The sequence below is a fragment of the Miscanthus floridulus genome, chromosome 1, assembly GCF_019320115.1.
Source record: "Miscanthus floridulus cultivar M001 chromosome 1, ASM1932011v1, whole genome shotgun sequence".
Taxonomy (NCBI): Eukaryota; Viridiplantae; Streptophyta; class Magnoliopsida; order Poales; family Poaceae; genus Miscanthus; species Miscanthus floridulus.
In genome coordinates, this window is record NC_089580.1 from 162892676 (window position 1) to 162908158 (window position 15483).

At 40.8% G+C, this 15483-nt stretch overlaps 1 protein-coding gene across 1 annotated transcript; it reads left to right on the forward strand.

The window, feature by feature from the left end:
- The first annotated feature begins 349 nt into the window (after positions 1-349).
- LOC136546174 (FIP1[III]-like protein) lies at positions 350-14029 on the forward strand. Its single transcript, XM_066538149.1, has 17 exons — positions 350-831; positions 1134-1201; positions 1741-1807; positions 1988-2142; positions 2231-2301; positions 2409-2477; positions 2803-2903; positions 3353-3565; positions 4582-4902; positions 5327-5448; positions 5665-5791; positions 5888-5944; positions 6013-6096; positions 6169-6270; positions 6351-6433; positions 6568-8131; positions 13089-14029. Exons 1-17 carry the CDS (start codon positions 577-579, stop codon positions 13665-13667), a joined length of 4038 nt encoding a protein of 1345 aa, XP_066394246.1. The 5' UTR covers positions 350-576; the 3' UTR covers positions 13668-14029.
- Positions 14030-15483: the final 1454 nt, after the last annotated feature.

Consider the following 15483-nt stretch of genomic DNA (forward strand, 5'->3'; position numbering starts at 1 on the left):
AGATAGAGGCTAATTTACGAGACGATTTTTTAAAGCCTAATTAATCTGTCATTAGCATATGTTTACCGTAGCACCACGTTGTCAAATCATGGACTAATTATGTTTAAAAGATTCGTCTCATAAATTAGTCATAAGTTATGTAATTAGTTTTGTAATTAGTCTATATTTAATACTCTACGTATGTATCTAAATATTTGATGTGACAAAAATTTTAGGAGTCCCGTAGAAACCGCGTCTTAGTTTTTTTTTTTGTTAAATTAAATTGATTCCAGAACAGTTCAATCCTGAGTTCCACGTGGCTATCAAAAGCTGAATGCTAGGTGGGGCACAGGGCCACAGCTCACAGTCACAGGGGTACTCCCGTCAACTCCTGCTGTTCACGAGCTGAAGCGAAAATTCAGCCCCAACCAGGCCGGCGACGGACGCCTCCTTGTTCTCCACGCCGCCGGCGCTGCGTGGGCTAGGCTGACTTGTCCAATCTCGACCTATCGAGGCTCTTGCTGCCCCCGACCACGGAAGGAGCCTCCTGCAGTGTGGCTCCGGTCGACCACGAAGCCTCGATCTGCTCGTCCCTGCATGATGAGGCTACTCGTCATCCTGTTCGCCGCGGCGGCCCTCGCGGTTGCCACCACCGCACACGAGCACCATGGCGAGGCGCCCACCTGCGCCGGAGGCAGCGGGCACGTGCTCGCGGAGTTCCGCCCCGGGGAGGTGACCGTGGACGGGCACAGCGACGACTGGGACAGCGTCGAGGCCTCGGAGTTCGCGCTTCTGCCGGCGCTCGATCCAGACGAAGATAAGGCCTACTCCGGCGGCAAGGTCGCCGTAAAGGTTCGCCTCTTCCAGGCTCTCTTATTCTTCTTCTTCTCTTTCTCTTCCTCTCCCCCATAGCGAAACATGTGGATCACGAGAAGTTAGGCTGATCGCAATTAGATTCAGAACTGACTGTGTTGTCGAAATGGGGCCCGATAAGCCGAATCATGGACTTTTAGCATTTTGCTGTTTGGAGATGCAAAATATTAGATTTATCTGGGATAGCTAGCTAGATGATCGAGTTCAGTTTTCTACTAATACTTTGAAACCTTGATGTCTCCGAAGTGGTGCTTTATTAATTTCGGAAGTTGGCTGTGCAGGCTGTGCATGATGGTGTCAACGTCTTCTTCTTGCTTCAGGTTGATGGGGCTTACGCTTACACTAAAGGGTACTTTCGCCTTCTTTCTGTGTTACTACATCTGCACCAGTGCGGATAGAACGATAGTGGAGGTTGTAGTGCTCTTTATGGCCACTCTTTTAGTTCAGAGACGTTGGACAACCAATCAGCTACTCCTATATTGTTTTGATGCACAAATCCATCACGATCTGTTTGTCCTTTAACTGTGACGTTGTTAGTTGATGGGAGGCCTATAGATTTATACATGGTTCTCGATTGTTCTGTTAAATAGTACTAGTTTCATAACAGCTTTTCTTATTGTGTTGGTCTTCTTTAAGGCCTGATGGTGTTTTAACTGGTTACCTTGGCATGACAACCCCCCATCCATTGCCTTGGTCTTCCAGTTAAATAGTACTAGATTTAACTGGATTGAGTATACCTTTAAGGCATGTTGCTGGTTTGATTTGATTGATTGTGCCTTATGCGAACGATTTCATTCTCAAAATGGAATTAGCCTTCCACCATTAATTTAAACATATAGCTCTGTATCTAGTAACCTGTGCTTTTGGTTCACCTATTCATCAACACAGGGAAAGTAACAAATGCCCTTCTGTTGCTCTGATGTTCCAAGTTGGAGAGAAAGCCACATTTTACAATGTAAGTTTGGGTTGCTTCCAGCTGTGAACCATTACAAGTGTAATGTCATGCATGCACTGAGCTTTTTTTATCATTACGTATAATAGCTCCTTTTTGTATTTCTGGACAATGCCTTTTGTACTCTTTCTTATTGGTTATTGTATAATGTATGCCAAACATTATACTGTTTGGCCTTTTTAGATGGGAGGATGCAAAGATATGCCAGGTTCATGCACAAGTAAAAGTTGTAGAGGTCATGAGGTTGACATTATGCACTTTTCAATTGGAAATGCTATTCCTGGACGACTTTACGGTGGCAATCACATAGACAATGCAGCTGGGAATGGAAACGACAGGTAACTATGTTCTACTTTGCTGCATGATGGTCGTGTACTTATGTATTGTATGAATAGAAACTTATGGTTAGAGTATTTCTTTATTTAGATTTGGTCACCTTGTTGATGTCTATGCATGGAATCCACATTGCCGATACCTTGATGGAGTGGGCCCTAAAGGTAAACATGCTTATAAAATTCAGAAATCATCATGTATGGATTTTGTTTGGTTATTTTCCTACTGACCTTTTTTTATTGAACTTTGTTTGGGACAAAACTTGTTTCAGAGAACAATTCAAATGCTCAAAATGATTGGCATGGGGTTTGGTGGCACAGTTCACTGACCGTCCATTCAGGCATACCATCAGACTCATTTCTCTCTTATCTTTACTCCATACTTGGTTTAGTTATGAATTCTAAAGAACATAACATATGGAGATCATCTTCTGAAAGTTGACAACTTGAGTTTGCATGCTTTAATCTTCTTAATGCCCCTTTTCTCCAACTGCATATATATTTTTTAAAACAAGCAATGGACTTCCACTGGAACAATATGGAAACATAAGCTCTTGACAATGTAACTTGGCTAGTCATCAGTATACCTTAATTGAATGTTTACCAATGGCAAATACATGCAAGTTAAAATTTATTATCTAATGGTTATTTGAAATCTTCTTCCAGGCTTTGTTGATGATGATAATCCTTATGGAAAACAAGATGAGAAGGGCACATATTATTTTGAGTTTTCAAGACCCTTAAGAACAATGGATCAATTTCAGCAGGTACTTATCCACTAACACGTTACATTCAAGATACTGCAGTATGAGTGCCTGCGCAATCATGTTTCAGTTAGTTAATGGCAATTTAAACCATTAATCTGTATATAAACTGTGTTAAGGAACATGGACACATTTTTCTTAGTAGACAACACATTCTGGATGAATTCCTAGTTATCTGGTCTCTACTGCGATGCAACCATGCCATTATCAGTTGTTTGTGGAACTGTTAAGGTACACAACCGAAACAAAAACAGGCATCTTGTGCCCAGGGTGCTTTGACAAATCCACCTCATCTGTACTCATGATGGGCCAATGTGTATGTGTACCTATTTCAAAAATGTGAACTGACTGACATGATACCTTCTATATCAATTTAACCTGCTTGAAGTTTTATGTTTTACTGTATTTACCTTAACCAAATGCAGTAATCAAATGCTCCTTTGGCGATGCAGGATGCACAGTTCACAATAGGACATCCCAGCAATATGTCCGTAGCCTTTTGGTACCCAACCGATGGCAAAACATGGAGCAACTCCGATCATTACTCAGCCAGCTGCAACTGGTTGGTTTTGGATATACAACCTTCATCCGAAGCTGCATATTATCGTCCAGCTCCTAATCGCTCTTGGGATGCTGCAACTGCCTTTGCTTTACTTCTTTCAGTGGTAGCCATTTGCATGTCCATCTTTGTGGGCTACCGGTTTTCTAGGAACAGGAGCACTGCCCAGTTTACACCACTTGAACAGATCCAGTTTGCTGAAGAACGCCATTGATTGGAATTGAGATTAGGCGAAGCAGCAAGCAACACTGTTTCACCATTGTACCTCCAAAGTTGACAGATTGCTGCATTGCAGTTTTGAACCGGGTTGTTGTAATCTAGTATAGGACATATTGAAGCATACACAAAACAGAATTACAGACTGCCTATTTTTATTGTTTCCTTGTAGGAAACAATTTCTGTAAATGCTGTACATCAACTCTGGGTTATTGGCTTACTGCGCCACTTGATATCATTCTAGATTCTACCTGTGCACATGATTGTGGTGGTTGTTTCATTGGTTGTATAATATTTGAATATATCTAAATTTGGTTCAAATGCTGAAGTCAACTTTTCCCTAGAATAACGCTGATTTGTTGAAAGATCTTCCCCGTGCCCGTAGAATCACTCAAGGAGCGAAGAACAAAGCAGTTATTTCGAGCATACTTTTAGTAATTTAATTTATTAACAAACAAGCAACTAAATTGAGTTCAAATTAGGTCTAAAATTTTGAACGGGGGCACGCTTTGGATCCATTCAATTTCACGAAAAATCTGCAGAATGCTGTAGCATTTACCCGAGCCCAAAATATCCGAGTGAATGCGGCCCGTCACCCGTGAGAAGTTTGAGAGAACGCCCCACTGCTTCAGGTCCCATCGCCACTCTGTGCGCCCACTTGCCTGGCCCTGAATGCCTCCGCAAGTTCTAGGGTTTTAGGCTTCAAGCAGCGGCGGTCCAAGGTTTTTGCGCGACCTTCGTCGGCGCACCACCAATGGCTTAGCACCTAGTACCTCACCCGTGCTCCCTCTGCTGCTGCGCCGCTCCATGGCTGACCCATTGGACGCGGCCGCCGCCGTCGCGGTATCCACCAACGACAACAATGTCGACGACGTCGAGGACCTTTACGCGGACCTTGACGAGCAGGTCGCCGCCGCGCTCGCCGCCGCAGGGGAGAGTGGCGGCTCAAACGCGAGGGATTCCGACCCGGTCACCGACGGCGAGGGGGAGGTCCCAGAGCCCGACGCGAACGAGGCGGTGGATTTGGGCGACGGGACTGAGGGCTACAGCAGCAGCGACGAGGAGAGCGATGATGGCCTCCGCATCGTGCTGAACGAGGACACCAGCGCGCCACTGCCGCCGCCCCCTGTGGGGCGCGGCGAGGGATGCGTGGATGAGGATGAGGAGGGGGGTGATACGGGCAACCGTGTGAAGGGTTCATCTGTTAACGATGGCGGTTGGGCAACGGTATGATTCTTGAATTGGCTGAATTATTGGTTTTATTAAGATTCTTATTGGTGCTGTAGTGCGAAATTGGAGTATTAATAGGTGCAGTTAATTCAGGGGAGGCTCTAGATACTCCGGTGCTGTGGCACATTGCATGTATTATGTGGGTTCCTGCCAATCATACGCAAACTTCTCGTGAGCTTCAAGTCGATTGGCTCTCTGTTCCAATTTCCTCTGTGCTGATACATGTAGCTCGAAGCTGCTGTGTTGCAGTTGTTTACTTAATGATATATGCATTCCTGAGCAAAACAATTTGGATGAATGTATTGCAATGTGGTTTCCATCTAACTATGCAAGCCGCAGCACTATTGGCTCACATATATTTTTGTTTAGACAATTCGAGCTCATATCTATATTTTTTTTTGTTTGGACTGCGCTGTTCCAGGTTGGTGGGCTCCATTGCAAGGGACTTATTGAGAAAACGCCATTACCTAGCATGGGGCATATCGATCGAGGTCACCAGCATGTGTTTCAGCGTGATTATAACTTTACCTTGCCAAGAAACGGGTGAGCTTCCTTCTCGTATGAATGCAAAAACATGTAATTCATGTAGTTTTCATAGTGGTCTTCTCTGTTATTATAGGTGTCAAAAGAGAAAAAATATTGTCCTTGACTACTAGCTGCATAAATTAGCTTGCTTGTATATATGCCTTCATGTCATAACTCATAAGTATGGTGCAGCAGCTTTAGTGCTGACCCTAACACTGTGTTATATTACTTTAGCACAATTTTCGACATAGACATTGAAGCATTTCAACAGAAGCCTTGGAGACAGCAAGGGGTGGATCTTACTGACTACTTCAATTTTAGTCTGGATGAAGAAGGCTGGAGAAAATATTGGTGTAGCATGGTACTTTGGTCTTGCTATTTCGTATCAGCATTTGTGTAGCAGTTTCTAAGCTGTCAAATGATAATTGAGCTAAGTACAACACTTCTTTTTGTGCAGAAACAATTAAGGCTAGGGGCTAGATCACTTGTAAATGAAACATCAGGATTGGAGCAGGTAAGGCATAAACCTTGGATGCTTTCCATATTTCTTGTTAAGCAAAATCTTATGATCTCTGCGTTCAGGAATCATACAAACTGAAATCTGTCAAAGCAATGTCCAAGGTAGCAAATGATTCTGGATCTGAAGGAAGAAATGGCCTTGGCAAGGTAATATGAAGTCTTGAATTAGCATATGTTCGCGTGTAATCTATCAGAGCTAACTTGGTTTTGTAAATCTAGCCAAAAGGTAGAGCAATCCATGTTGAAGGCAGTGTGAGTGAACGTGTTCCTTCAGCAGACTTGTGGCGTCCAATACAAAGGGATTCAGATGTTGTGATTCAAGTATGTTTCATCAATGTCTTTTTTGTATGGTTGAGCAATATCTTCTGGCTGTATTCTAACAAGTTAATATGGTTGAGCAGGTAAACATGACTCTTTCGCCATCAAATCAGCCCACTTCGGATGACAGCTCAAAGTTAAATCACAATGGTGTGGCTACTGAAAGGTATGCATAGTTGAAGCTACATATTGGGGCCACTTTTTAGGATGGTTACCTGTGTGTTTCTCTAGTTGATTCCTGAGCTGATTGTCTTGTTAATTGCACTGCATGCTGATGTCTATTGATCATCCTGGTGAAAGACATTTGAGGGGCTCTTGCTTTTTGGTGGACAGGGTGGTTGATAAGGAAGTTCATGATGGAGGTTCCTCAGAGGGTGTTGGGAGCAAACTTGATAGAAGAGATTCTTATTTTGCAAGGGATCAATCTCGTAGTCCTGATTATTCTGATACGCTTTCTGGAGAATCAAAAGAAAATCTCTATTTTAAGAGATCCAATAGACATTCAGATTTCAGGGACTTCTTTGAAGACACCAAACTTCACGATGAGCATGTCAAATCTGATTTTAATTGCTATTCAAGTAAGTCAGACAGAGAAAATAGTGAAAGTTGTAGTCGTGGTTATACCCCTTCCGTCGATGATAGAAAGGTGGCATCTAAACTTTTGTGGAGGGGTGAAGCTCCTTTCGCTGGACGAGGCAAGTCCGGTGATCTTTTTGTTGGTTACGATAGTGATCGAGACCTTAAATCTCAACATAAAACAAGAAAAGGACAGAGGAGACAGAGTTTAGATGGCGGAAGGAATGCTATATTTGTTGAAAAAGGAAAACAAACAGATAGCTATCCTAGTAGGTACGGTAGGGAGTATGAGAAGAGAAGATCTAGCTCATCTTCCCTGAGGACCAACTATCACAATTCAGTTTGCAATCAATCTTATGAGCAACAGTATTCACCTCTTGAAAGAATAGCGCTGAAAAACGACGACCGTTACTTTAGCGATGAGTCTAATTACCACCATAGGCAATCTTTGTCATGTGACATCAGTGAAGGAGAAGATGATGAGTGCTTCTCTTCAGCCAATGAGTGGCAGCGAGATCATGATCATATATACCATTCACTGGTAAATACTGATATGCCTGATGCTGATGATGGACGAATGTACAGAGAAAGGTATAGTCAGGAAAAGAGAAGAGCCATCCATGACCGTAGCGTGGATGTTGAATTTTCCCGTTACACTGACTACAGATTTTGCGAAAGGCAGAATCCTGAGGTAAGAGGCAGATACAGAGACAAAGGAAGATTTGCCAAAAGCAATGATGGGCATTTCAGACATGCTAACCATCTTGAGTTGTATCCTGGCCTCAATAATTCTGAGGGGGACAGGCCTGCTACTGGCTTCCCTTCTATGAGCTCAAGAAACAGATGCATCAATAACAAAAAAGTCCGCAATGTTAAGATGGCACAAAATAATTGTCATGGGTATCATCAAAAGAAAAAGCAGCATGATTCATCATTTTGTATTGGCAACATTCCTCGATCTGCTTTGCAAACTGATACTTATGCTGAAACAGGCCATTTTGTTCTGCCAATTAAGAGGAAGCTTCATTCTGATCTGGGTCCCGTGGACCAAAAAATTCTTGCTGATTTGCCACTTCTGAAAGGAAGAAGATTGATGCATGGCCAATCCATTGTCAGTGATAGGATGATTTATGCTTTGATGCTGCATAAGTCGACAGAGAAAATTAATACAGAAGCCATTTGTAGTTCCAGTGATATGAGAAATAGCAATACTTCAAACATTTTTGTTGGGAGAAGACATGAGCTGGATAATGCTGATAACATCCACTTGAATGATAGAAAAATAAAGGTAAACTTTGAGGAGAAAAAATTCAACAAAATTGTACATACCAACCTTTTATCAATCTGTGGTTTTACATCTTTTGCATTCTTATATCTGACATGATGTGTTCTGCTGGCGCACACATGCACATGGAAAAAATATCAAGCCACTCTTTTAGGCATTCTATATTCAACTAAACTGCACAGATCAGAAAACTTTGTGAGCATTAGTGTAGTGACTAACTGGGAATTGCTAACCATGACACCGGTTTGCTTAAATATAAGCATTTTATCACTAAAGCGTTTCCTCCTAAAACATTTGCCACTTATAGTTTAAGCTGTTCAATTTGTTGGGATGCAACATGGTTTAGTTGCATTTCACATCCATCTCCAAATGCTGGCAAATAATAGTTAATCTTTTCTGTCAAAGACCTGAGTAATCCTCCAGGGGTATCTAGACTTATATTCTTTGCCTTCGTAAAAAAACGAACTGTTTTATGATATTTCTGACGTTATAGATATGAAATAACCTTCAGATAGGAGCTGCATGATTCCTGAATCCTGATATGAAGCATATCGAAGAATTGTTTATGCACCAGAGCTACAGACCTACAAACCAAGTTCTTTTACTGCTATCATTATTGCCAGTACTATATTGGAAAATATTTGGGGGACTTATGAAAAAAACATAAAAAACATACTTAAAAGTTTTTTTTAATTGGAACTTTGTACATCCATAGTGCATCCAAGGACGGGACATGCTTCAAAAGCTGAGATGCAAAATCGTTTCTGAAAAATCCATATGAATGGATGTGCCAAGTTTCGTTTTCTTCAACTTTTAAGTATGCTTTTTAGGGGGGTTTCAGATTCCACCAAGAATATAGTTCCCACCAAATATTTTCCTGTATTATATTGCTATATTTTTCAATTAAAGCTATCTTGCTTGGTTTGTGCGGTTCTTGTTGGATTTTGTCGCTAGTCTATCCTGATCTTGGGAATTTGGACTAAAGGCTCTGTTGGTGTGAATAATCTTCTTTGACCTACATGAAGTTCAACGTTTTTGTCTATCTTTACTGTGTAGGTTGTCTTATATGAGTTACATACTACTCCCTCCGTTCCAAATTTTGAGATACATTGCTTTTAATATGTATATAGACATAGTGTATATCTAGGTTCATAGCAAAAGCTACGTATCTAGAAAAAGCCAAAATGTCTTATAATTTGGAATGGAGGGAGTAATTGCTAGGTTGTCAATTAGTTAGTAGCAATCTTCTAAAATATGGTAAGCAGTCTGCTAACTCATTGCTTAGTGCTTAAGCAGTATGCTGGTGCTTAAGTGCCCTTATAGATGACTTCCTTATTTAATTAAGAGTAATTCAGATACTACGAAACTTAAATACTGAATATTTACCTAGAGGGGTCAGCAATGACCATGGAATATTTATTCTTTCTGGAATTGCACCTTTCTTAAGCTAAAACAAGTCTCACACGAGATACAAACTAATGCACCCATCCATGGCTCCATTTGTGGTTCCTTTTTTTAGAAGCATTTGTTTATTTTGTAGTAAAATCTTATCTCATTAGGCAGATGTAATATGTGTTAACCTTTTTTGTCAATTGCAAACGAAGGGATATAAACTGAAATGGCACATTAGAACCTGCAGCTAGCAAGCACTCTGCACTAGGAACGTTGCATTTTTTTTTTCAGTGCCTAAACCAGGCTCAGAGGCCAGAACAGGTCCTCTCTTATTTTAGCTGTTTAGAATTTAGATGACTGCATATGTGTCTATCCAGGTGGTTACCGCTGTTTATACAAAAGGTTGTGTCCAGGGGCACTATTTATGCCTACGCTGGTGCATAGTAGACCATACTAACAGTACTTCATGGTGTTAAGAGGTTAAATTTATTTTTGATTTTGAGTACACCAACGTGGATTTATTTGCAAGCTTTTTTGTTTATGTTTCTATGACCGAATCAACATGTGATGTGATATGGCTTTATGGTTAATTTTTGTTCAAGTGTTTGCTGTCCAGTGTGCCCTAAAGACAAACAAACTATTTCATTAATGTGTTAGTGATGTCTGAAGTTGAGCTCTTCCTCATACCATCTGAGTTGCATGTGCACCTTTTGAAATCCTGGCAAACAAATAGATAGCTCTAGTGGTACTGCAGTTTTTACAACTGAATGTTTAATGAGGAATTGCTTTGATGCTATCCAACACAGATTTTTTAAATATTCATGTTTTATAATAGTATCTTGCAACAAAATGGGCTCCACTTGTGTCCCACTTCCAAACTTCCCTAAGAAAATACACTGAAGGGAAGGGGGTGGCTAAAGTAAGGCGTGTTAGGAAGTGCTACTTCCCCTGGGCCCTGGCTGCTGCTGTTTTGCTTTTTGACGGTACTAGTTCTCTCCGCAGCTGCAGCCTGCAGTGCTACAGCACCTCGGGGCAGCCGAACACACCTGTAATACTAAGCTTAAGAAAAAATAAGTTCATAATCCATCTGTTCCAAATTATAAGGCGTTCTAGATTTTTCTAGGTACATAGTTTTTGCTATGTACACTATGTCTAGATACATAGTAAAAACTATGTATCTAGACAAACTAGAGTGCTTTATAATTTGGAACGAAGGGAGTATTAAGAAAAAAGAAAATATTATCCTGAAACTCCTATTTCTCCTCTCTTGGCTACATATTTCTGGTCATATGGGCGCCATGGGGGTGGGTTGCTCCTGTGGTAGTTTATGGGTGTTAGGTAAGGGTGTTTATGGAACTTTAGAAGAGTTGAAGGGGCTATAATGTCCTATGTTCATTGAACATTCAGTAAGTTGACTGACTAGAACTTTTTAACTTATGCTTACTTCACTTTTTCTTTGGCCTATCCTTGTTTTGATTGTTCTTCTACATTCAGCATCTCCCCTTGTAATCTGGCTAATCATCAATTTTATTTGATAATAACGTCTCCTGATACTTGCTAGCGTTATTGCCATACTGTTTTATTGATTATTATTCCATTTTACGGCCTGTTTGGATCCATTAGCACTAACAATTAGCAGCTAAAGTTAGTACTAGTGGATCTAAACAGACCTGCTAATTATTAGCTAGGGGGCTGCTAACTATTAGTTCCATTAGCTAGTTTGGAGTTGCTAATAGGTGTTAATAGTTCATGTGCACCTTCAACTCAATATCCATCCACCTATTAGCAGGTGGATCCAAACGGCCTCCTTACTAAAAATTAGCTAGCTAAAAAATAGCAGCTATTAGCTAGCTAACTTTTAGTGCTAATGGATCCAAGCAGGCCCTTAACTAGTGCACCTGTAAGAGATACCTCAATAGTAGCTTGGATTAATGCTATGTGATATCATCTCTTGATTGTTTTTATACTACTTAACTAAACTTTACCTTTCATTGTAAAACATTTATAATCTGTTGTAACCCATTATGGATGATATTGCACCAGTGTATACTGCTTTTGCTTCTTTGATTTCTCACTTGTAGCTTTTATTTACTTACCAGCAATTCGTTCAAGCTTATGCACTTTAATCATATCAAGACTTCAGTCAAACTAATCATGTAATTCTAAGAATGTGTCAGCTGAAATCTCTGATGAACATTAAAACGTGTAGCCTGATTGAGCTGTTAACAACTGAATACTCATTGGAAAAAAGGTTTTTTTACTGGCCATCTTATGCCACTTAGGTTCCTAGTGTTTTCCTATAAAAGTTATCTAGGTCTTAGGATTGCGAAGTATTATCTGCTCTCTGTTTTCTGCATATTTCAGATTTTGGATACCAGATTAAGTTCAATTCATGCTGCATTTTTTTGTGTGTGATTTCATGGGAGTGCTCGGCTGCACTTTTTTACGGCTGCTGCTGCTCCAGCAGCTTACGTTTCCTGCAGCCGCAGCTGTAAAGAACTGCAGCCGAGTGGACCCAATTTTAAAGCTAAGAATATTATGACACCCTTTTTATATTATAATGGTTTTGCTAGAATGTTTTTTTGGTTTCACTTGTATTTATGCCATTAAGTGTTCTGCTTCTGATGGGTGCATATTTCAAAAGCTGCTCCTAGTTTCAAAAGCAGATATCATTTTTGCTGTGTCAAGTTCCAAATGTAGAATGATTATTACTGTGTCGAGTTCCAATACCAGATGATCGTATGCAACTCGTATTTTTTATTCCCAATAGTGAGGAACGTTACGACTTCTTGATTTTGGAAAAGCAATGGGAGATGTCGTACACTCCCCTTTCTCCAGTCTCCACCTACACAAAAGTAGTTTTAAGTCTATAGTTAGTTCTTAGCATTAGCACAAATCAACATATTCCACTCCAATAAACAAAAGGATTTGTTAGATAAATGTCATATCAAGCTAGGCTTAGGACCTGAGCACATGTTATTAATATCTGAAACTTAATCAATTACCAATATCCTTGGTTAACCATAATCAATTACCAATTCTTGGTTAACCAAATCAATTACCAATATGGTTAACCATTATTAAACGTGCCTTTAGGAGTGCCAAATTTTTTATCTGTAGCTCAGTTACCTTTTGTTTCAACCTTGTCAAATTTTTTAGACAGGATAAGAACTGGAAATTGGCAAATTGTTACGCATGTTTGCTTTTTAATATATCTTCACATCGAGGTCCAACCTATATGAGGAACTATGTCGTTTATTAAGAAGGCGAAATAGCCACTCAAATTCGAGTACTGGAGAATTCCCACACGGTGCAAGGCAATGCTTTGCAGATCTTACTTGTGCTTCTATCCTTTTCTTCTGCTACAGTCTTTTATGTTGATAAGTAGTTTTTAAAAGTTCATAGCACAATTGCTTATTCTATGGTGGAACATCAATATCTGTATTTATTGCATTATTTTTGTTTGTATTTTCTGTTAGGTGCAAAATGGTAGTTTGTACCATATCCTTGCACATGTTCTCACCATCAAATCAACTGGATTTAAATTTATACTGTCATCTTTTTGCAGTTTGAGAGGCAAGGCAATGAGTTAAGACGTGTAATTGAAAATAACCAAAAGGGACCTCATCCTGTGGATAAGGATTTGCATGCTTCCAGACATAAGCATGTACATCAGAAACCGTGGAAACAGAATATGGGTCACCGTCACTCGGGCAATCAAAATTTGGATAAATCGGCAGACCAAAAGTGGCTAAATGAAGATGTGGAGGTCGAGGAGGGAGAATTGATTGAAGAGGACCATCATGATATCATTTCTAAAAGCAAGCTTAAGCCAAGAAATGCTGTACTGAAATCAGTTATTGAAACAAGTTCAACAGAGCAGTTACAGGTGAATAATACAACGTCGAAAGATGCTGCCTTCAACAACAGAGCTACAAGAGAATGTGATGAGAAACACATTCTTGAGGTAATGGAGAAGATGCAAAAACGGAGGGAAAGGTTCAAAGAGGCTATTGCACCAAAAAAAGTGTATGGTGACAAGGAAGACGTATCGGCTTTAGCATGCAGTACAGATTATATCCAGAATCAGCGGCCTGCTAGGAAACGGCGGTGGAGTGGTAATAGTTGGATGCTGGAAATGCCTTGAGAGTATGTCCGTGATGATTTCTTCAACAAGGTGTTCTGCTTATGGTGCTCAAAATCTTATACTGTTGTGTTTATTTCTGATGGCTGGGTTAGGGAAACAAAATATAGAAAGCATTCACTTGAGGTACTTTTATAGTATAGTATCTTGCATAGTTTATAAGAGTAAAAAAGGTTCAACTTCAAATGTAACGTGTTTGTGCTGGGGTGCTTTCAAACCACTGGGGAATGATTTACTATCCCCTAAGATAGGATTTAAATGGTTTCCTTTCTGCAGGCTGGCAAATGTTTCTGTGTGTTTTTGGATTCAAGAACTTATCTCTTCATACACTGAATGCCATCAACTACAGAGTTTTTTTTTATTATTCTGCAGCAATTGTGTCCATGGTAGAATGTAGATCGTATGCTGCTGGGGCTGCCTTTTTGCATTTTTGTCTGTCTGATTGGCCCGTTCGCTTGGAGGAATTCTGGAGGAATCTGGTTGAATTTATGAGAAGAAAATACTGTTCCGGATGGAAAAAAAAAGCGGATCAAGCCTTCGCCTCTGCACTGCTTCCATAGTTCCGTGTCTTTTTGATTTGATCAGCTCGCCTGTGTGTCAACCTTGAAGACTGTTGCGAATGGGTACGTGTAGTGGTAGGTCTGTTCATTGGGATGCTATCCACCAGGGTTATCGCACCTTTTTTTAGAATTTTTTTTTCAGAAATTTTAGGGTACATGTACACGTGCCTGTTCGGTAGTGAGTGTAGAGTGTGGGTTGCGCATTTCCTGTGCATTGGAGGCGGCAACGCTGCCTCCCAATCTCTTCTTTTGTGTTTGCGGACGTGCACGTGTGGAGTGAGTGTAGAGTATGGGTTGCATGCGTCCAAGTTGTACCCAATAAAAAAAAAAACTTGAAAACTGTTGGCTAGATTTAGGTTTCCCGTTGAACTGGATGATTTGTGGTCTTCCTATGCAGAGTACAAACGCTTCATTAGTGACTTTACGTATTCTTGATTCCTATGGGGTTTTAATTGCAGGGCATTTTAATCTTTTTATGTTTTTTCTATCCTCCTGTCTTCAGAATCATGCGTTCTAAATAGGGACCAAATCAAACTTAAAAAAGTTTTAGTGTGGACAAAAGTAGAATTGCATTATGTACCCGATAAAAAAAGTAGAATTGCGTTATTTTGTTTCGGACGAATGAATTCTTTTGTTTTGGACGAATGAACACTACTATGGAAAGAGTCGTGGTTATCCCGCTCGTTTTTTTAAGTTGCTGGTTCGCAGTATGGTTTTATTGCTACGATATCTTCAGTCAGTCACATATACAAGTTGCGGTCTGCAGTTTCTCGATGCCCTATGCACTCTGTCTGAGGGCATTTGTCCTAGCCAGAAGGCGAACACGCGAGCAGCTCCATTGCCAAAGAGAACTTGAAGAAAATGCCATGTTCTTTCTTCTCTTTTTAAGTTAAAAAAAAAGAGAACTTGAAGACAGCTGAGACGACACGATCGTGCCCTCTGCCCACGAGAGGAGTTGCCGCGTGTCAAGTCTGGAAGTTGGGACTCGTGTGAGGATAGAAATCCACCTTCTGGAACAGAACGCCACTCGTGCAGACAGAATAACAGAAATATCGACCGACGTTCCACGTACACGCTCCCGACTCCGACACCGTCGACTGACAGTGGACTCGGTGCCTCGGTGGTGTATTCGAACGCCGAACCAACGTGGCGCGCTGACGACCTCCAACCGCGCCCCCATCCGGGCCTCCCGCTTCTGCCCCTCCAACCCCGGGTACGGCATCAACGGCACCGCATCCGCGAGGGCAGTCCCGTCAGTC

Excerpts from the sequence above, each read along its gene's own strand:
- LOC136546174 (XM_066538149.1), top strand. The coding sequence starts at position 577 with ATGATGAGGCTACTCGTCATCCTGTTCGCCGCGGCGGCCCTCGCGGTT. Across the intron at positions 4,903-5,326 it reads ACGATGGCGGTTGGGCAACG|GTTGGTGGGCTCCATTGCAA; the intron begins GTATGATTCTTG and ends GCGCTGTTCCAG. Across the intron at positions 6,097-6,168 it reads GAAGAAATGGCCTTGGCAAG|CCAAAAGGTAGAGCAATCCA; the intron begins GTAATATGAAGT and ends TTGTAAATCTAG.